Source organism: Lichenostomus cassidix, chromosome 5, assembly GCF_008360975.1.
Source record: "Lichenostomus cassidix isolate B80296 chromosome 5, HeHo_3.0, whole genome shotgun sequence".
NCBI lineage: Eukaryota > Metazoa > Chordata > Aves > Passeriformes > Meliphagidae > Lichenostomus > Lichenostomus cassidix.
This window is the reverse complement of record NC_139486.1, coordinates 40,508,435-40,529,197: the sequence shown is the minus strand read 5'-3', so window position 1 is coordinate 40,529,197 and position 20,763 is coordinate 40,508,435. Positions and strand designations below refer to the sequence as shown.

The 20,763-nt window shown below is 51.7% G+C and overlaps 1 protein-coding gene across 2 annotated transcripts in view; it reads right to left on the bottom strand.

The window, feature by feature from the left end:
* Positions 1-1,748: 1,748 nt before the first annotated feature.
* ALX4 (ALX homeobox 4) overlaps positions 1,749-20,763 on the bottom strand; it is a 37,878-nt gene continuing 18,863 nt past the window's right edge. For both annotated transcript variants that reach the window (XM_085062623.1, XM_085062624.1), the window contains 3 exons: positions 11,896-12,206; positions 4,142-4,270; positions 1,749-2,072 (listed from right to left, as the gene is read on the bottom strand). In XM_085062623.1, coding sequence (XP_084918749.1) covers positions 1,749-2,072; positions 4,142-4,270; positions 11,896-12,206 — 764 coding nt within the window. The remainder of the gene's footprint in view (positions 2,073-4,141; positions 4,271-11,895; positions 12,207-20,763) is intronic.

The window sequence follows — 20,763 nt, the reverse complement described above, 5'->3', positions numbered from 1 at the left end:
TTAGGCAGTGTGTGACAGTCTAGGCACTATGGAAATACTTGTATGGCTCATTAATCTGAAGCTTGACATTTGGTTCTAGCTTATTTGGTTCTACCTTTTCCAAGACATCTAGATATTCTTGGACTTTAAACTACAAGGTCCCCTAACACTGAGCATGAAGAAAAGGGGCAGGGTGACAAGCCAATTTTTATGAGAATAGTATCCTGTAGTTCCCTGGAAAATCTTGGAGAGGGCTGCCTCAGCTCAAGCCCAGCTTGCATAGCCACTGCTGTGTGGGTGATAGTGCTAAGCTGACTCTCAGCTTCTCCTTGGTGGTATTTCAGTGGGATGAAAGGATGTTCCAAAACTATTCCTAGCATTATGATAATTGAAAAACGTGTAAAATGCTTAGCTTTGCAAAGGTTGCAAAGGTTGCAAAGGAGATCTTACTTAACAGCTCTGTGCAGGTAAGAACACTGGAAGGGAAAAGCAGAGAGGCACATTGGCTCAGACAAACCAAGGAAGTTCTGATCTCTCCTGTTTCCTCTGCAAAGTGAAGAGGATCTGAGGTGGCTGGAGATGGGGCAGCATCACCTCGTCCTCCCTTGAGCCCATTCCCAGTCTGTTTCATGGGCCAGCCCCCATGCAAAGATGCCCACAGCCATTGTGTTCAGCAGGGCACTGGGGCAGAGGGCTGAGGGAGGGCCTGTCATTGCACATGTCTGACCCCACGATGAGGTGTATGAGGAATTTGGTGGCCTTGTGCCACTGCAGCTGTGTGTTAGTGCTTGAGCTCTTTCTGAGAACAATCTTTTTGGGGACTTGTGGATTTACACAGCAGTTGTACTTTCCTGCCAGAGCTGGTCTCTAAACTGAGGTTAGTAATTCCTGATCCAGTGAAAGCCTGAGGAAACCTTTTCCTGTATCACCATGCTTAAGAGCCTCAACATAGACCATGACCAGAGAAAGCAAAGCCCAAGCACTCTCTGGGGTGGTGAGCCATGCTGGGAAGCTTTTGTCTGCTGGGGTGTATCTCCATCGGGGTCACCAGAGCTCTGGCAAAGACTCTCAGTGTGATAACACCATGCTGTGCTGGGTAGAGGGGCATCCTCTTCACAGGCCTCTACAACTCTGTGCTTCATCTCCGACTAGAAGATGGAGAGGGAGCAGGATAGAAGGAGGTGGGCTAATGCTGCCTTTTTTCTAGCTTCAGTTATCTTCCCAGCCCTGTTCCCAGCTCAGCTGTGGGAAGTCGTAGGTCCCACTAAAATGATGTGAGCAGTGTGAGAGATGTCTCTTTGCTGGTGCCAGAGTCCCTACCCAGTCCCCTGCCCAGGGCAGAATATGTGTGTGTGAGTGTGTGTGGGGGCAGGTAGTGGGATGGGAGAAGCTGCTGACAGGCCAGTGAGCTCTTGCTCTTTGGAAAGGCAGATCTGGTGTCAGAAAAAAATAGCGGGAAGAAAAAATGCCCAGGTTATCGGGGAGGTGGCAATAAGAAGGGATGCATCCCATCCCAGTTCTTGATGGAAGAGGTGCTGCTCCACAGCCTCCCTCTCCCTGCCCGATCCCAGGAAGCCGGGAGCTGCCACGTTCATGCTGGAAACACTCCACTTACGTTAACATATGTACTTTATACGCCTAGGGTAGCTAAAAGTGCTGCATTCAGATCCCCGAGGAGGCAACTGCTGTCTGGAGTCCAAGCGGATGGATTTCCTGGGCTGTCCCCATGTGCTCTCTCCGTATCTCACGGGCACTGGGCTGCAGCCCTGTCATGTGGCCCAGGAGATCGCGGCGCTGTGCTCCTTCGCTTTCATCCTCAGGGCAGCGATGCTGGAGGTCTTGCGGTCCGGCTCGCTGTTCAGCTCGTAGCCATTGAGGCTGGGGCTCATCCCGGCTGTGCCGAAGAGGCCACCCATGTGAGTCTGTCCCACGTGGCTGCCGGGCCCGGAGACTCCGAGGAACTCGGAGACGCCGCCGGCCGCGTGGGGGTGAGCATGGGGGGACATGCAGGAGGGCACCGTCTCGCAGGGGACCACGCAGGCAGGCACAGGGGAGGCGGCTCCGTTGTTGCCGATCCACGAGGGGTTCTGGATCTGGAGGTGTGAAAAGAAGCGTCAGGGCTGCCCCGTGGAGGATTTGTTGGGCAGCTGGCCTGGGGGAATGGAGTGTGTCCAGCCCCAGCCTGGCAGGGCAGCCTAGCGGAGAGGCAGCCAGTGAGATGGGCATGGTCGCTGGCTCCCTCAGCTCTGCCGCAGCCAGCAGATGCACTCCAAAACTTTATGGCAGCCTGGACAGGGGCAGGGAGTGCAGCAGGGTAACTCACAGGGAGCAGGATTGTGCTCCTCTGCCACAGAGTCTGTTTATCTACTCATCTTCCAGACACTTCTCAATTTTTTTGTACCATGGGCACTTTTATCAGCAGAAGAAACTGTGTCATCCATGGTGTTTCTGTGGTCTTACCCATTACAGAGGGAACAGGCAGAAAGGGATGCTGTGAGGTTGCTGATCCAGCCTCCTGCTCCAGCTCAGGGCAGCTTTGCCTAGGAAAGGGCTATTTTGTACCACACAAACATGCCTGTCAGAGCTGAGCTTCCCACAGCCCCCAGCACGGGCAGCTTCACTGCCCCTCTCCCCCAGCAGTGCCCATCGAGGCAGCATCACCCCTCCTGCTGCAGAGCAGAGCCCTGCAGAGCCACCCCGAGAGACCATCTGGAATCCTGCAGTGTCACTCACAAAATGTCATTGCAGAAGAAGAGGGGAGGGCTCAGTATTTGCCAGCGGGAAGAGGTGTGCTGCAGCAGGGGACACATGGGCATGCAGGATGAAAGCAGGGAGCAGGTGAGCAGCTGGCTGGAGCAAGAGAGCAAAGGGCCCTTCATCCCACTGCCCCTTTGCACTGCTTGCCCTTGGGCTCTCTCTGATGTCTTACCTCCTGCAAGTTGCTTTTCAAATTTTTGATCTCCTGTGCTCGGAGAGGAGGGAAGTATGGAGGGAGAGAGCAGGGTAGGTTACAAAGGCAAGAGAAGGACATGCTGAAAAGGCTGCTGAGAGTGTTCTCTGCTTGAAAAGCTGCTTTGGCATCTCAGCTGTTTCAAAAGGGCTTCTTGTTCAGTTTGGGGGACATGCCAAGCAGGAGAGAGGTCAAATGCTCCAGGCTTGGCTGCAGGGTAGCATTGGTAGAGCACTGGCTGGGGAAAGAGCTGACAGACAGGGTGTCAGGGAGGGAGGACTTCCGGCAGATCTGTGAGGACAGCCAGGTTCAGAGCATCATGCCTGCAGAACTGCACCCTCGAGCAAATTCTGTGTGGTGGGAAGAGCAGTGCAGGATGGAGGGAGTGCTTTCTGGGGCCCAGCCTAGCCCTGCAGCTAGAAAACCCCAGTCTGCCTGGCATCATCTGAAGTGTTGTGAAACTGGGTCTGGCCCAGTGTTTAGGAGGCTGTTGTGATGACATGTTTTCCAAGACAGGAAGCTAAAGAGGGGAGGAAGCCCTGTGACCTGCTTCCAGGGCCAGGGCAAGAACGATTTCAACAGGACCCAGAAGCAGCCCCAGGTACCCCAACAAGGCTTCTCTTTGCCTTCCTATGGAGCATAAATCTACAAGTCCCTTGGGAAGCATCCCCAGATGTCACCAAGTGTGCTGTGGGTACCACAGCCCTTCACTGGGAGATGGCTGTGGGAATTTGCTAGGAGAAAAATGCTTTTATCCAACAACCATGTCCAAGGGGCATGGAAACCAGACGTGGTAACAGGAAGCCTCCCTTGGAACTGCTATTCTTTAGGCATGAATTAGCCTTTTGGATCTTTTTCAAACCAGTGGAAAGTTAGTGGGCTGCAACACACATGATGGGAGAAGGACTGTGTGATAGGATGTGCTGAGTAGGATGACCTGTGCCCACGGGTGCTGCACTGTGTCACCCAGCACTGGGCTTGGTACCTGCTTTAAAGATGGCTTCTCTGGGCCAGGGCATGAGGGAGCCAGGCAGCACACCTGACTAAAAAACTTCCAGCCCTTCAGTGCCTGGCAGTGTAGCCCTGGTGTCCTTCCAGCTTTGCCTAAGGATGGCTGGATGTACCTGAGAAGTGACACATGACTTGGGGAGGGCTGGGAGCAGAGGCAGCATGTCCAGCAAGCACTGTGCCCAGACAGGGGAATGCACTCACCTGGGCATAGTTCTCAGCACGGGTGAGCAGAGGCAGCTCGTAGGCAGTGGAGAAGTGGGTCCGGACCTGCTGCATCTGACCGAACCGCTCCCGCTTGCGCCATTTTGCTCGCCGGTTCTGAAACCACACCTGGGGAGAGGCAACAGCGGGGCTGTGAACGAGGGCAGCCTGGCAGTGGCTGGTAGCCCGGCAGCCCTGAGGAGCCCACCAGAGAACAGGGCTTCACCAGGAGGGTGGTTTTGTATGGCACAGAGTTGGGCACTGCTCCACACACAAGCTCTGCAGGGGAGAGACAGTCCTTCCCTGCTTCTCTTGGGGATCTGGAGCCAGCCTGTGCTCCTAAAATAGGTGCACTCCAAACAAAAAGGGATGCCCATCTTCTGGTGCACTGCCTCTCTGGGGACATTCCCAGCCCTTGCCTCCCACAGCCTGATTTGCCCTGGGAGGGCCCATCTTCCTTTCACCCCTAAATCTCTGTTACCCAGGCTCTGCCTGCAGCTCTCCTGCTGTCAGCCAGTCTCAGACGAGATGTGTGAATACATCCGTGTGCTGCTGCCAGGCTGAAAACAGCAGTGACGGGGCTTTCCTCAAGCCTAATCCCTGCCAAGATGATGCCATTGACTGCAGCTCGCATTTCTCACCAAACTCTCTCATTTTTCTTAACCACAACAAGAAATGAAAAGCCTAACACCCCTTCCCTCCTTAGCTGCAGGAAAAGACAGGTGCCCTTCTACAGCATCCTTTGCTTTACACTTAGTTTTCTTTGCAGGGTTTGCAACTCTTTGCTTCATGGTGCTGCTCAGATCCCTTCAAGGCAAAGACCAAAATTCTGTTTCTGCTCTTATTTTTACTGGCTTGACATCAGTGTGGATTATTGCACTGTTGTCAGCACCGTTGCTCCTGATTTGCATCAGCCTAAGAGAGATCAGAGCCTGGCCCAGTGTCTTCAAAGCCTCTTGAAGCTCGTGAGTCAGGGAAACACATCAATCAAGAGCTGCTTTGAAGGCACTGAGAGATGAGGGCGATCACCAGGGGCTGGGTTGTGCAGGTCACGCCAGTGCATGAAAGGAGCAGTCCTAGAGCCTCTCGGCTCTGCTTCGAGTTTTACACGGTGACTCGCTGCGGTGGGCCGGAGGGAGTATCACTGACAAACAGCTTGGCCCTTCCCATGCCTGGCCATGGGGCAGATTCACTGCTTGCCAGGCACCTGGGAAAAGCAGAAGCCAGGTAGGAAGCTCATGTCTTCGGAGGATAGCAGGACAAGCCAGGTGCCTGGCACAGGGTGGGATGGCAGGACAGCTTTTGCAGGGGCAGGAGAGCTGCGGCACCTGCAGCTGAATCAGTGCAGCTAGAAGTTGCTGTGGGGAGGGATATGGGGCTTGGGTTTCTGGTCTGAGCTGACCTTCTTGCTTGTTCTAGAAGAGTTGTTTCAGGCTCTCCTACTTCAGTTTCTGCCATCCACCACACGGGCAGCCTCGTGCTGGTCTCTCACAGCCAGGCCTGTGGCATGAGTAGATAGCTGAGGGTCTGGCCACTGTGGTCTGGTTGGGGCAGGGAGCTGATGATGCAGCTGCCAGATGTGCCCTCCCCATGGGGGCTGTGGATAGTGTAGGGTTTAGTGCCCTGCCCCACAGCCATGGCAATGCCACTGGCATGGGCCATCCACAAACTGGCCAGAGTAGCCATAGTCAAAGCAGCAACCTGCTCTCCACCCCCTACCCTAAATCAGAAAACCTCTGAGTGTTTTCAGTAGGTGCAAAAAGCATCAGCAGAAACGTCCTAACGTTATCCCAGCTGAGCACACTCTGCACATGCAGAGCGTCCTACTGGAGCAGGTTTGATGCCTCAGGCATCTGTCTGTTTTTCTTCTACCTCTTCTTGGCACAGCCACTCCAGCCCAGCTGCAGGCCAGTCCCAGGGCTGGCCTGGATCACGCCGCTTTGATCTGCAGATTCAAAGTTAGCGGTGGTGACCCGGTTCCTCCTCAGGCAGAGGAGGCCCTGCTGTGCACAGAGGGGTGGAGAACAGGTAGGGAGCAGAGTGCTGGCTGTGCATGAGGCTGGGATGAACATATGCCAGGCATACGCGGCCATTCCCTGTGTGATGAAGGCACTGGCTGCCTTGCCCGCCCGAGCATCCCCCCTGGGAGCAGGGGGCTGAGCTCAGCTCCCACGGCGCTGTGGGGCTCTGCAGTGTGACCTTTGAAGCCATTGGTGCAGGGTCTGTGCCCTCAGCTTCCCAGGACAGCACAGCAGCTGCCTTGACAGAGCAAAGTGAGGGCTCAGCCTCTGTTCTAACACATTTATGCATTGGAGTGAACAGAGCAAAGAGGTTTAAAGTGGTAGTTCCTGAATTGCCACGTGGATGGTGGGCTGGGGGCAAGTCATGGCATCAGGCTGAAGAAGAAGAGTGTCTTCAGTGCAAGTGTTGGTGTCACAGGCACCGGAGACACTGAGAGCTGGCAGTGAGCCGTGGCTCTGAAGGACTTGTGGCAAGCTTTGGACCGCTTTTTAAAATTCTCCTTTCTCCTCTGGTCCAAATCCTTACAGGCTGCTTGGTATCTTGCAGTTGGGTTTCTCCAGGCCTCCACAGTGCTCCAGGGAAAACAAGACAGGCATGGCAATGTATAATGCGAAAATGTCAGCAAAAACCCCCAACTAATCCTCAGTATTTCACAGTCTTAGAAGACACCTGCTTTTAAAAAGCAAATCTAAACCCAAACAGAAGTCCATTTTCCTTTCATTGCCTGTCACTCCTTGTCAAGAGCGGCTGTTGTGGGATGGGGATGTGACACTGGAAGTTGCAGTGGCTAGTGCAGCATGTCCTCTGGGATCATGGGCTACCTCGAGGATGGGCTACCTCGTGCAGGGGCCAGCAGTTGCTGTGGGCTGAATCTCAGTGTTAACAATTAGAGTGGGAGTGTAAGGTAATGTCATGTATCTGACTCCTGCAGACAGTGCTTTGATAAGCTCTGATGTACCAAATCAGCCCTGTAAAAGCCTACAGAACAGAGAATGTTTCATGTCTCCATAAACAGTCAGCCATATGCTGGTACCTAAATCCATATGCATACACAGCTGATGTCTCTTGGGGGTGGAGAGGCCAGGAGTGGCCTGAGACAAAGAAAGGAGTCTCCTGCTCATTCTCTCACTTCCTCTACCTTAGCACCCAGTGGGCACTGCTAGTCTGCCCCTGCCCCCAAGCTCAATGTGCCCTGCACGGGGCAGAGGTGGATGGGCTCAGCTGGGACCTCACCCAGGCCACTCTGACCATATGTGGATAGCTGGGGACGGCATCACTGATTTGTCCTTCCCCCAAGTTAAAGAAAAAGGTGTTTTCCCCTCTCTCCTACCCCCACCACAGCAGTGGAGGGTGAGGCTGACTACTGCACATGTGTGGTGGTGAGCTGGTGGCAGCTGTGGGGTTGTGCTCATGCCCTGTGCTCAACACCCCTCACTGCATCGCTGCCCTGATACAGATTAAGAGCTGCCCACCACCTTCAAGTCTCTTGTGCTTTTGCTGTCTCCTGGCAGCCTCACAGCATCTGTTCTCCCCACTCCTGTCCTCTCTGTCTGCTACCCTCCTCCCTCTGCTCAGCCTCCATCCATCTGTGTTCAGGACCCCATCCCTCTGCAAAAGGCCAGGCCATCTCCCCTCTTGCCCGAGATGGCCACCAGCCCTTTGCTTTTCAGACTGCAAGAACAGAGCCAGAATTCATCCTTGAGTGCTGAAACTGGACACCATTTTATCAGTGGCCTGGAATGGGAAATTGGAGCCTGAGATGAGAGAATTGAATAACTCGAGCTTGTTTTCATTTCATGTTTAATTTCCTGCAGGCTTAGCTCAGTCTTTCCGCTCCTTCCACCAGCCTCCCAGGGTTTTATGGGGGAAAAGGGATCAAGATATATTACTTCTTGCTTTGCTTTGCTTTTTTTCTTTTCTTTTTTTCCAAGGCGGTGATTTTGCTACAGCGGAGTTTGACATTTCCCTCTCACTTTCAAGCCCCTGCCTCATCACAGGGTCACCGCCAAAAACATTTCATTAACGGTCCCAGCAATCATAAGGCTGGCTCTGAGGGGGGCTGGCTGAGGGGTTATGTTCCCTGGATGTGAAGCCTCCTTCCAGCCCCATCCCTTTCTCCTCTGGCAGAGAGCAGTCCAGGAGGCAGAGATACTGATAACCCGAGAGAGATAAGCAGCCAGGGCCAGGCTGGCATGGGCCTGGGATGTGCCTGTGTGTTTCTATGCAAGGGGAAGGAATTGTGTGTGTCTACCTTGTTTTTCTAGTGCCACTGCCCCAGACATCTGCTGCAGACCTGGATGAGCTGGAAGAAGCTCAAGCAGTTGCTGACACCAAGCAGAAGCTCCTTCTGGGGCTCTGCAACCCTAGACATGGAAAAGGAGAAGAAAGGGATGGGATACACATGTAGTGTAGGACCTACGTGAACACAGCACCCCCTGTGCACCCATGTAGGTTTGTGGCTGAGCCCTAGCAGCCTCTCCCTGGCTGTGTGGCTCTGCCTCTGCACAGGGCTTATGCATGGCTCCCACTTTGGAAAAGAGGGATGTGCAGTATCTTAATAGTACGTGGAAATAAGGGGCAAGGTTGTGGGGGTAGACAGGAAAATGTTGCATTGCATCATAGGGGGAATTAGTTTTGACACTGTCAGACACCATAACAGATGTCTGGAAGCTGAGGCAGGTAGGGTAATGGAGTAGGAGAGAGGCCAGGCCATGGAACGCCACTGCTTCACAGACAGCATGGTCCACCCCACACATGCTGCTGGCATGGGCTCTTCTCCAGGCACCGAGAACTCCGGCAGCTATTTCACTAATGAAGCGTGAGCTTGGGAAAGGGGTGTAAAAATCAGAGCTGCCACTTGCCTGTCTGGGCTTTGCATCTGCTCCTGCCTGCAGTGCAGCTGGTTATGCTCCCCGGGAAGCCAAGCCTGGCCAGAGGGGATGACCTCCAGCCAAAAGCTGGCTCAGCTGTGGGAGGGAGCATCACACCGTAAACCTGCTGGGTGCCTCACCTTTCTGCCACCTTGCCTTGCTTAGTTCAGCCTTGCAGGCAGCTGAAGCTGACCTCCAAGGAATTATTCCAGAGGAGGATTATCCCTTAGCTTACCGTATTTTTCATGGGAGAGAGACTACTGAGCTTCCCTCAAAGCACATGGGGCTGCAGTAGGTGTGTGTCCAAACCCCACAGCAGCCAGAGCCTCTCCCTGCGTGGTGGAGGGTGTCTGAATACCTAGCAGCTATTTGGCTTGCAGGGGGAAAGCAGTGAGGGGCTCATGGCTAATTTGTGATTTTGACTCTCTAGCCCTTGGTTCTTGCTCCTTGCAGTAGGTGTTTGCTTGGTCATCAGTCTCCTGAGCTGCAGCCCCATGCCCGTATCCATTTTTTTGCTATGAGCTAATGGCCCTTGGTGCCACAATGGTGATGCTGGAAGACCCTCACAGAGGAGAACTGCCCAAGGGATGGAGACCAAAGTCAAGCCTACACAAGCTATAACACAACCCAGAGCTAGAGACAGACACTAGGGTGATTCACTAAGTCTTTGGCTCCTAAAGTCTCCCTCATGAGAAGTGCAGCCCTGTGTCATCAGCAGAAGAGCCCTGTGCCACCTCAGACTGCACCTCCAGACCTCCTGGGGGCTGCCACTGCGTGCCAAGGCTAAGCAGCTCACTAGCCAGCAGCCCCAGCCTCCTGGGAACACAGGTGAGATACCCAAAACCTGGGGTGCCCCTGAGCCTGCCCAGACAGCACCCAGTGCACTGGGCACAGCCTGCTGCTTCTCACTCTCCAGTGTCAGCAGCCTGCATTGCTACTGACAGCACGGCAGCCCTTCATCACGAGGTGGTGGCCTGATGCCAACACATGGCCTAAGTCACCAGGTCCTTCCCAGCAGAGCTGGGGAATGACTGAAATGCAAGTGCTCACCCCTTTCACTGTGGGGTAAGTGCTCGAGCAGCCAGGCCACTTAGACAAGTCCTTCAGCAGCTCTGCTACACGAGCCCTGTCATCACCATCCCAAGTGAGAGGTGTGCACTGGCAGTTGCCAGAGCAGGGAGGCTGTTCTTGGCTGCCTGTGGCAATAGGCTACTGGCACGCTTATCTCGGGGCAAGATGAAACCCCACTTTGCAAATATCCTCCTGACTACCTAGAGAATTGCTTCAGCCCTCAGCTGAAGTGTTAGCCAGTGCTGGGGGAAAATCTCAAGATGAAGGGTGACATGTAAGGAACTTGTAGATTGCATCTGCCTCAGCTGCCCTGGCTCTGATGGCCAGCCCTGCACTCTGGCTGGGACAGCACAGTAACTGCACACCCTGGCTCAGAAGCGAGCAGGAGGAGCTTGCCACCCTCCAGCACCTCATTCTCATTCCTGAGCAAAAGGAATTTCATGCACTGTGCAGTTAGTAACCCGATGCTATGCCTGGCCTCCCAGGAGACCCCATTAGCACTTGTGGTGTGTTCCTGGGAAATCAAGATCTGCATCCAGTGGCACAAGTAAAGAGCTGATGTTTGTAGCGCTGCCTTGCTCTGCCCATCCTGCGGTGCTCAGCATGCTATTCTCAGGACCAATGGGAATCACACTGCTTCCTACTGAAATGCAGCCATGTCCAGCCTGAAGAGAAACAGCTGTGGGGAAGAAGAGCACACCAGCCTTGCCAACCAGTTTAGGCAAGCAGACAAGAAAAATCCTGTTTCTGGTTGAATCCAGAAGTGAATGTACAAACTAAAATGGACTCAAGCATGGATGTGGGCCTGACTGCTTTGACTTGTTCACAAGAGCTACTTGTAAAGGTTAAGGCAGAGGGTAAGCTGGGCTGCCTGGGAGCTGTGAATATTCCTGGTATAAGAGATAGAATCAGGTGTCTCCATGGGCCAATTATTCTTGATTCTAGTGCAGGTTCTGGGGGTGGTGAGCTGACAAATGCCTGCAGGCGGAAGTTACAGGATTAGCTGTGCTGGAGAAGGAGCTGGCCACCAAGGTGGGAGCTGCAGATGTCCACTCCATGCAGTGGTGCTCCTTTTTGCACATGCTTCTGAGCCCTTCTGTTTAACCTTGACTCAGAGGAAAGAGTAGTACTCAGAGAATCATTCCCTCCTCTGATGTGGATTTTGGCTCTGCTGGTCTCCCAGGCTAGTTGAAGGGAGCTAATTCATGAGAGCTGGCACTTGTGTGGGTGGAGGTGATTAAGATTCTGTCAGCAGTATGGCTGTTTGACTGTCCTGCTCCTCCTGAGGTGGTGGGTGCACCTTTTGCCTCCAGATCTCCAGCTTTTCTGCAGTCTCAGTCAGTGCCTGTTAAGCAGGCAACAAGAGCTGCTTCCTCGTGCTTTCTTGCACTGAGCTGCTGGTCACCTCTGCATCCTCATCTTCTAGAAAGAGCCCATCCTATGGAACAGCTTGCTCCCACTCAGGACTAATGAATTTGTGTCCCCTGCAAGCCCCCTGGAGAGAGCAGGTTTTTTGCAAACTTTGTTCAGGTTGGCGGTGAGGCTTCCCTGCCTGCTGTCCCATTAGCTTGAGGGCAAGAGGTGTCTCTGTGAACGCTGAAGTGCAGGACACCAGACCAAATAAAGGAGCTGTCACTAGTGTCAGACATGGATGTGCCTCCTTGTCCTTTCCCTGTGCCACAGGCTCTGAGTAGGGCTCGGCTGGCTGCAGCTTATGGTGCAACTGCAAGGCACCTCGGAGCTTTTTGCAGCTCACCCACCCCTCAACCAGCTCCAGCCTTCCCCCCATACCTGTACACGAGCCTCGGTGAGGTCTGTCCTCATGGCTAACTGCTCCCTGGCGTAGACATCGGGATAGTGGGTCTTCTGGAAGACCTTCTCCAGCTCCTCCAGCTGGTAACTTGTGAAGGTGGTGCGGTTCCTCCGCTTTTTGCCCTTGTTGCTCTCCGAGTCAGCCTTGTCCATGGGGCTGGGGAGGTCTGTGCTGGCTCTGTCCTGGGGCACTTTCACCCCGGCCTCCTTCACGCTGAGGTAGCTGCTGTCCATTGCTGAAGGGTCGGAACTTGGCTGCAAGTCAGGCTCTCCCAGACCGCTTTCCTTACCTATTTGGGCGGGAGGGAAGGGAGGGGAGAGGACAGCAGGATTGACCAGGGGAAGGGGACAGGGAGAGAGAAGGAAACAGATGTAAATCTTTTGACCAATTTTGCCCAGCACAGATGGGCAAGAGGAGATTGGGGCAAGCTCTCTCAGCTCCTCCTCCCTCTCAGAGACCCAGGTGGGAGGATGAACCTTGCACACTCACATGCACACCGCCTGACTACAGTGACAGTGGTGTCCTTCACTTGCAAGAGTGATGCTATGCCAGCAGGACCCTGGTGGGGCTCTCTGTTATCTGATGCCACTGCTCTGCATGGTGGGCTGTCCCCAGGATGGAAAAAGAGGAATCTGTGTGATTCCTGGCATGTAGTGCACAGCCAAGTGTCACCAGCCTGGCCACATTTCTGGCTGGGATTTTTGGGCAAAAAACATGGTGGCTCTATTGCAGGTTTTAACCTTGAGACACTGTGCTCAGTTCCTAAATGTGTGGGAAGTGGTACTGTGGTAGTTTCTATCCATGCTCTCCTTACCAAGCCAAGAGCATGTCAAGTGGCTCACCGTTTCATTGAAATTCCACATTAGTCTATTTTTAAATGTTACCAGGCCAGGGTAAGTCTTTCTGGGAAACTGCTCCACCACCTAACGATGTCTCCACTGGGAGCTTTTCCCTAGCAGTGTCATATCCAGGGTCATTAATCCCAGCTCAGACATCTTAGCCTGTGTCTTTGCAATCCCGATTGTTTCCTGCACTCATCTCTTGTTGCAAAATCCGTCCACTAGTTCACTGCATTTTTACAGTTTAGCCCTTCTGTGAACAGCTCTGTCACACCTTCACAGCCAAAAGCCCACGAAAGGGCTTGTGAGGTGTACAAGGTGTACAAGTCCTTGCCCATCTCTCACTCCCAGATGAAGGACTGCATTGAGGTGATTAGCATGAAACCAGAAAGATTAAATGTGGCTGTCACCCTCAAGCACGAGGGCACGGAAAGCCCAGGTTTAAGCCTGGGAGGATGAGCTATGAAAGGAATTTGAGAAAAAAATTGCCCGGGTGGTACAGAGGGCTTGTAGGCAGACCTCGGACAAAGGCGGTGGAGTTATCTGCCACTTGCACCCTACTGTGATTTTAGCTTTATTGCTTTCTCTAATACTGTTCCCTCAGACTTTTGAAGATCTTCCTGTAAAGCTTACCAAAGCTTGATGTTTTCTATCTCAGTGCTCTTTGCTTTGATCCTTGGGAACATTTTGCAAACATTTATCTTCCCTGGGTGCCAGGACCAGTGTCTAGGCCAGTGACTGACTCACTGTTTCCTCTTTGAACCTTCCTTCTCCAACTGGCTGACCTTTCTCTCTGCTCTTGGAGGATACAGGTGGACTGATCTATCCAAAATGGGCTGGGACAGTGGCCTGCCCCAAAGCCTTTGTAAATCATATGCTACAGACATGATATTTATAGTTTTCACAACTGAAAATGAAACAGTTCTAGAAAATCTGCAGCAATGGACTACCTGCTATGACAGTCAGTAGAGACAGAGTAATAAATAAAGTTTTCCAAGAGGGTTTTTTATTTTCCCTCTTTCTCTCTTTCTTTTATTATTTATGATGTCAGGAAACTCAGTACATTTCCCCCCACAGATTTGTGCTGGCTGCCTCCCTAACTCCCAAGCCCCCTGCAACTCCAGCAGCAGCAAACACAAGACCTGAGGCCTTTCCTTTGGGACTCATCTGCTGTTTCTTATCTGCTTGAGGGGCTCAGCTAGCTGGGGAAGGGTCTGCACAAACACAGAAATATGCACAGAGAAATTCTCTGTGTTCTAGTTTTGTTGACAGCATCGTTCAAACTGCAGCTGTGAGCTGAGGCCCTGGGCTTTCAGCAGTGATAAGTTATCTCCATCACAAACCATCAGCCCCAAGGAGCAAGGACAGTCCCTGCTGCACACACAGTGGGTGTTCCTGTGCCTGCTCTGCCACTCCAGAGCCCTGCTTGCAGCTTACCCATGCTGCTCTCCTTCTCCTGCCCTGCAGCAGACATCGGCTTCTTCACCTCTAGCCCCTGAGGGCTCTGGTAGGGATGAGCTGTTTCCATGAGAGGGGCAGAAACTGTGGGATGGAGGGCGGGATGACAGTGGAAGGAGGGGATGGTGTGCATCCACCCTTGGCTGAGCATCCCGAGAAGTAACTCTCATTCCCTAGAAACAGTCTCACTGACCTCAAAACAGTCACGCTAACTGCTGAAGTGAAACAAATTGCATACATCTGCATATGGATATGCCCAGACTTCCTGTAACTGGAGATGGCCTCAAAGTTTCAGTGCAAAGTTTGGGGTGTCTGTTTCTAATCAAACCTAGAGAGACCTTGAATTACATATTGCGAAGATCTCCATGACAAGGAGTTAATGTGAGCACCACTGCACCCTTACAAGCCTGACAGGACTGCTGGGTGCCTCCTCCACTGCCTGCCAATCCATCCTTGCCCTCGTAGCTGTAGAAGGACGATATTTTCTGACTTGCCACAGTTATACCCTGCTCTCTCAGTGCCTTGGCTGCCTGCTGGACCATCAGCACTCCCAAGACCTTCCCTGAGTCACCCTATGTCAGTTGTCAAGGGGCAGGGACAGTCCAGGGTAAGTGAGCATGTGGATCCTTGCAGCTCCTTTTGGGCAGGAGGGATGCCTGCATTCCCACTTCACCTGCAGGGGATATGCCTTTCAAATCTCACCCCATTTATCCTGGGAACCCTAGCTTACCCATGAGCAGTAAGCTAGAGGAGGAGAAAGGGGGTGCAGGAGACACAAGACCATGTTCACGGGTGGTCAGGAGGTAAGGTCCTGAAGCAGCCAGGTATTGTGCTGCACTGCTGATGCACACCTGGAGGCAATGGTCATCTTTATCATGCTGTCAGAATATTTGGATTCACAGCTTGTATCTGTTTTGTTCCTCAGGTATGCTGTTTTGGGAGGGCGATGAAGTAAAATCTTCACTGTGCACAATCTTATCCATGGCATTTAATTTAGAGCAAAGTCAGCTTGGTGCATCCACAGGGCAGTGGAGGGTGAAACACTTCCAATCCACAGCTTTGGGCCCAACTTGAAATGCTTTGCACAGCACGTGCATGACAAACCACAGCTCCTGCACTGTAGGCTCCTTCAGTCACACAGATCCTGTGATTGCAGCCCCACTGCCCATAAGGCTGCAAGACAGCTACATGGCCAACAAAACCCAAGGACACAGTCAGCACAGGGCAGTTTCCCCCGGGCTCCAGGCAAAAAAGCCTACTGGATCTTGGTACTGCTAATGTACTGCTCTGGCAACATCTGGTCCAGGCTGTTACAGTCTCAGCAAAGGGCTGATGCTGTCCCAGTCTGGGGAGGCTTCAAATATAGCCAGGGACACCTACTGGCATGTGGCAGCGCACAGAGGCTATCTGTCGGTGGACAACCCATGTCCAAAGAGCATGGCACAGGTGGCATGGGGCTGCACCAGGCTGCCCCTCTGCTCCCACACTAAATGACTTAGGGGCCTTCTGCCTTCCTGTCCAAGTGTGGGCACAGGAGTGTTTCCCCCTGCCCACCCCCGAATTCATGACCTCCAATGCTGGCCATTTAATGGTGCCTCTGCCTGCCTGCACAGCTGTAGTCTGACTCTTCATAGCAATGATGATTTAAAAAAAAAAATAAAGCTCCAAATGTCATTCTCTCAACTTTTGCTTAAATACTAGTGATAAAATTTTGCTTAGACAGAGTTAAGGCAATGTATTTTACACTTCTTACCAAGGCAGATTTGCACCACAGCCCAGCCAGCACACCTCAAGGACTTGACCAGCCATAGCAACCTTATCCAATTCTTGTGATCTTGCCTTAGCACATGCTGAAACCTTTATATTTGTTTCTAAGCTGTCTGTTTCAGTCTTCTGCCTCCTGTCTGTCATTGAAGTCTAGAAGTTAGCACAAGACTATTATTTTTTTAAAAAATCTGCATTTTGGGTTATATAGGGAAAAGCAAAGTGACTGGATTTTAGACATATAGAAACCTAAACATGTAGGTTTATTTTGGTTCAGGGAGTCAGTGTGTTTGCAGTCTGCACATGTAGAGAAGATTTTAACACTTTTTTAGTTGTATGTGGTATCACTGATTTTATTAGCAATGATCAGATGCTTAATCACACCTTCACTCGTGTGCCCAACTGAAGTGTAAATCTGGACAGCATTTGTCTCTTAAATGAAGGGGATAGAATTCCACAGAGGACACAAACCATTGGCTTCATTCTGGAAGCTGCAGTTACCCTTTGCTGCTAAGCAGAAAGTGCTTGGAGCATCTCCATTTCAGCTCTGGATAAGGATGAACACATGGCCTATCCATCCCTCCCAGACAAGGACCAAATTGGTTGATTCTGCAGAAGCTGAAGGAAGGTTGTTCCTCTGCTCATGGTACAGCATTCACTGACATCCCATTGTGCTCAGGAGACCACTGCATGAATGTTCTTATCTTCATGGACACCATCCATCTCTGCTGAGCTTGTCAAAGCCGCTGGCACTGCTGCTCTGCTGCCTGCAGCCTCCCGAGGCTCTGCAGCAAAGGGAGGACATGCTCAGTGGCCACTCATGGTGGAACTCACAGACTAAAAATAGCTGTGAAATAACTGACCACCTTGAGGAGCTGATTACAGACACAAAATTCCCACAGAAATGTCTATTTATAGAAGAATGAAAGGAGGAAAGGAGTGTTTCTTTCTACTTTGCTCCTCCTGACCACACCTAGGGCTCCTCACTTTGAGAAGAGACTTATTTTTTGTGATCAGAGGAGGATCAGGAACAATTCTAAGGCTGGAGCAGAAAGCTCTAAAAAACTCCTTCTGTTCCTGAAAAGCAGTCTGGGGACAATGCCAAAGGTGCCACACAGCGGGTCCATGGGTGTTTTTTTGATGGCCCTGAAGCCAGTCTATATCTTGAGTCACTGGCTCTATCTCCACTGTGTGCCTGGAAGATTCTTCTGTGAGAGTCAAATCCAGCTCAGCCCTGGCTGCACTTAGGCCCTCTTTTTCCTGGCTGGTTAGTTCTCCTGGAGTAAATCACTGTGTAGGTTTGGGGACAGGCAGCTTGATAAACATTAACTCTGGTGCTGCTGAGAAGTTTACATCACAGCAAGCCTGGGGAATGTGCGCTATTTATTTGGGAAAATTGCTGTTCCTCTCACTTTTATTCTGAACCAGATTTTTTCCCCCAATACAAACATCTGTTTTTGAGGGCATGTGTTGCTTTATTGCCTGATTAGCTAGCTTCACACACCCTGTGGCTACTTGGGGAGAGCTCAGCACTGTCTGTACAAATGCAACATGTGCTGCTTTCTCCTCTTTCATGTTTTTTAAAGGACGCTAACAAAATTGGCTTTTAAATAAACAAATCAATTCTGAAAAGTCTGCATAGAAGCTGTGGCTAGAGAAAAAGGCACAGCTCATTCCCCAAGTCCTTTTTCATGTGGCACATTCATCTGAAAAGCAGAAAAGTGCTGACTAGCAAATTTTAAAGGCACAAAAATGCTTCTAGCAACCTGCTGCAATTGCAGCTGACTTTCTGGCTCCCAGAACATCATATAAGGAAAGCAAAAGAGCAAGAAAATGTACTGCCATTGCCTCCATGGAGAGAAAATGAAACTGCTCCATTGCATACCATGGCTTCCTCACACTGAATGTGAAGGGAGATGATTGCTCATGCCAATATTCTGGAGCTGGGCATCTCAGTTCTCTCTGATGAGCCCATTAATTTCCCAGTGACATGGTTTTATCCTTTCTGACACCTGAAGGCCTTCAGTGTTGCAGGGGGTGACACAGTGCTTTGGGGATGTGCCAGGACCAGCCACAAGATGACTTTTTAAGTGATAGCAGAGGGAAATGGCAGCCACCGCAGTGGCACCAGAGCTTCATTAGATCCCACACAGGCATCCCCAGGCACAGGGCCGGGGGTGATCAGCTACAGGTTTGCAGCATGCCTGCTTGTGTAAAGTTTGAAAGTATGACAGACAAGATGGGTCAGCCACTGCATTTTAAAATGTCTTATTTCCCACCACAGACATATCACAAATAGCTAGGAAAAAATTGTGGGTTTCTGCTCCGTGCTCCTTGTGTTTGCTAAAACAGTGCATGTGAACCAAAAGCCATCTAGAACCTCTGAACTGATATATCCCCAGTGTGTACCAGCCAAGGAAGATGGACAAGGCTGGCAAGGATGGGAAGGGGACTTGAAAGGGCTTTCAGTTTCCTCTTGGCTCTGGCTTTGATTCCTTTTGGATAAGTAGTCCCCTCCCTCCCAAGCAGTTCTGCATGGCCTTGACATAGCAGTGATCACCTAAGGGTCCTGGTTTTTCTCGAGCTCCTCAGAACCAAATGCAAATACCTAACTGCTCTGGAGACCTGGCTCAATGCTGAATAGACAAAATACGTGATATCAAGAAAAAATCAGCATCACTAATATTGGACAAAGTATTGAATGTTGTCTTCTCAGTCATAGACTCATACATACACACAGGCTAGTAACTGTTTTTTGGGATTTCAGCCCAAAAGAGTCCACAGATCCTTGGGCACGTGAAAGGCAGAACAGACAGGTCCCCAGTGCTGTTTGCTGAAGCCTTTTACTCACCACAGACAGGCACGGTAGGGTTTTGCACACCTTGATGGTCATTCCCAGTGTGGGAACTCTGTTCCGCTCCTTTCTGAGCTTAGTTTTCCTACTCGGACGTCCTTACTGGCTGTCAGCATCTGGAGCAACATGTGCCCAATCCACCTTGTCAGTCTTACCTTGGGATCATTTAGTTATCCCACTGTTGTGTTTCTTTTAGAAAAATCTAGATCCAGCAAGGTTGCTCCTCCCCTGCATCGATGCTATCTCCAGCCGAGTTAGTGACAACAGTGGCCAGGATTCAATGCCACTCCCTGCAGGGGGGCCTTGTGAAGTCAGGCCCTGCACCTGGAGCAGGGAAAGGTAAGTGCTGGGGAGCTCTGAGGCTGACAGCAGGTAGTACCACTCAGTGCCTGCGGTAGCACTGAGGGCTGTTCAGATGTGAGTGACAGATGAGGTTGATGCAAGGCTTAGGGCTAAGCTCTCACTCTGAAATAAAGAGCATAAGAGTTCCCATCAGGTGCAGATTTATGTATTCATCCTAACCTCACCCATGCCCTTTGGCCACTGCAAGGATCTGAAAAGATCCCTCACCTGGCCGCTGCAAAAGAAAGGGGGGCTCTTCTTGCAAGCTGTCATCTCCTCCTGAGGTTTCCCCCACAACCAGTTGGTGCCTCTCTCTTCCCCATAACATGCCCTGGACATTTCCCCTATAATTTCCACCCTGGGCTGGGTGCTGGGTGAGCAGGACCCTTCTCTGTCAGGGCGAGAGGGAGGCATGAGGCACTAGTGCAACCTTCCAGCTCTGTGTGTGTGTTGCCTTCCATGCCAACCCCACAGCAAGTGAGGCACCACCAGCCATCACCTGTGACAGAAGGTATAAATCAGCCATCTACTTAAGATGGGAATGGGAGACTCTGCTTCCTGCTGGTGAGGAAGACTGGTGAGACAAAGCTGCCTGAAGGGAGTTGATCCTTTCTCTGATGTCTGGCTATGGCACAGTTTAATTCCCTGCTGCCAGCTTGCAGAGTGATTCACCCCATCCTGTGGGTCGGTGCCTGCCTGGATGCTGTTCACGTTGTTTGGTTGGTTGGTCTGTCTGTCTGTCTCTGCATTCTTCTGTCTGTCTGCTTTGCAAAAGGAACCTCTTTTCAGCAGAGACGGCAATGCATTGCTGAAGTTCAGCTGCCTCCCAGAGGTGACTTCTAGTTGCCTGTTTTGTGCTGCTGGTAGCAGGGCTGGACCTGCAGCCTGAAATTGCCAGCAGAGAAGAGGGGGAGGAGGAGGGCTATTAGGGCCATTTTATAATGAGCTGGGCAGGAGCTCAGCTGCATCTGCATTACGGAGTCCTGGTTCACATTAACAACAGACAAACTTCAATGGCTTGCAGGGCCTGGCCAGGGCGGTGTCTGAGCAGGCTCTGCCCAGCTGAAGCAGCCAGCCTGCAGCCCTAGTCCAGCAAGGACTGCAGCATATGTGTGTCCCTGGACTACCCTTATGCTAAAGTGCAGCGTTATTGGCTTCAGATGGGCAGTCAGGCAAGCCCAAACAAATTCTCCCAATGCTGCTCCCATGCTGTTCCTTGTGCTTCTCAGTTTGGGGCCCCAGGTGCTCCGTGGAGAAGATCAGGGGACTCGAGTCTGGATGAGATGCTGTGGCAACCCCGTTGGAACCCAAGTACAGCACACCTCAGGGGGATTTGGGTGCCACCAGTTTCACTTGGAAATGGGAAAGCAGCAATGATGGGAAAGGTGGGGCAAAATTAGAAAGCAGCCAAAGTTGGCTGAATCTCACTGAACCACAGAAAGGGTTGAATTTAAACATTGAGACAAAGTTTGGGCCAGATTTCTTAGCAAAGTGGTTCTGCTGTTCTTCAGTTTTATACAGCTGATTAGTAAAGAAAGGCCCAGATGAGGGAAGAAAAACTTTCAATCTTTCCCAAACCTGCCTGTTCT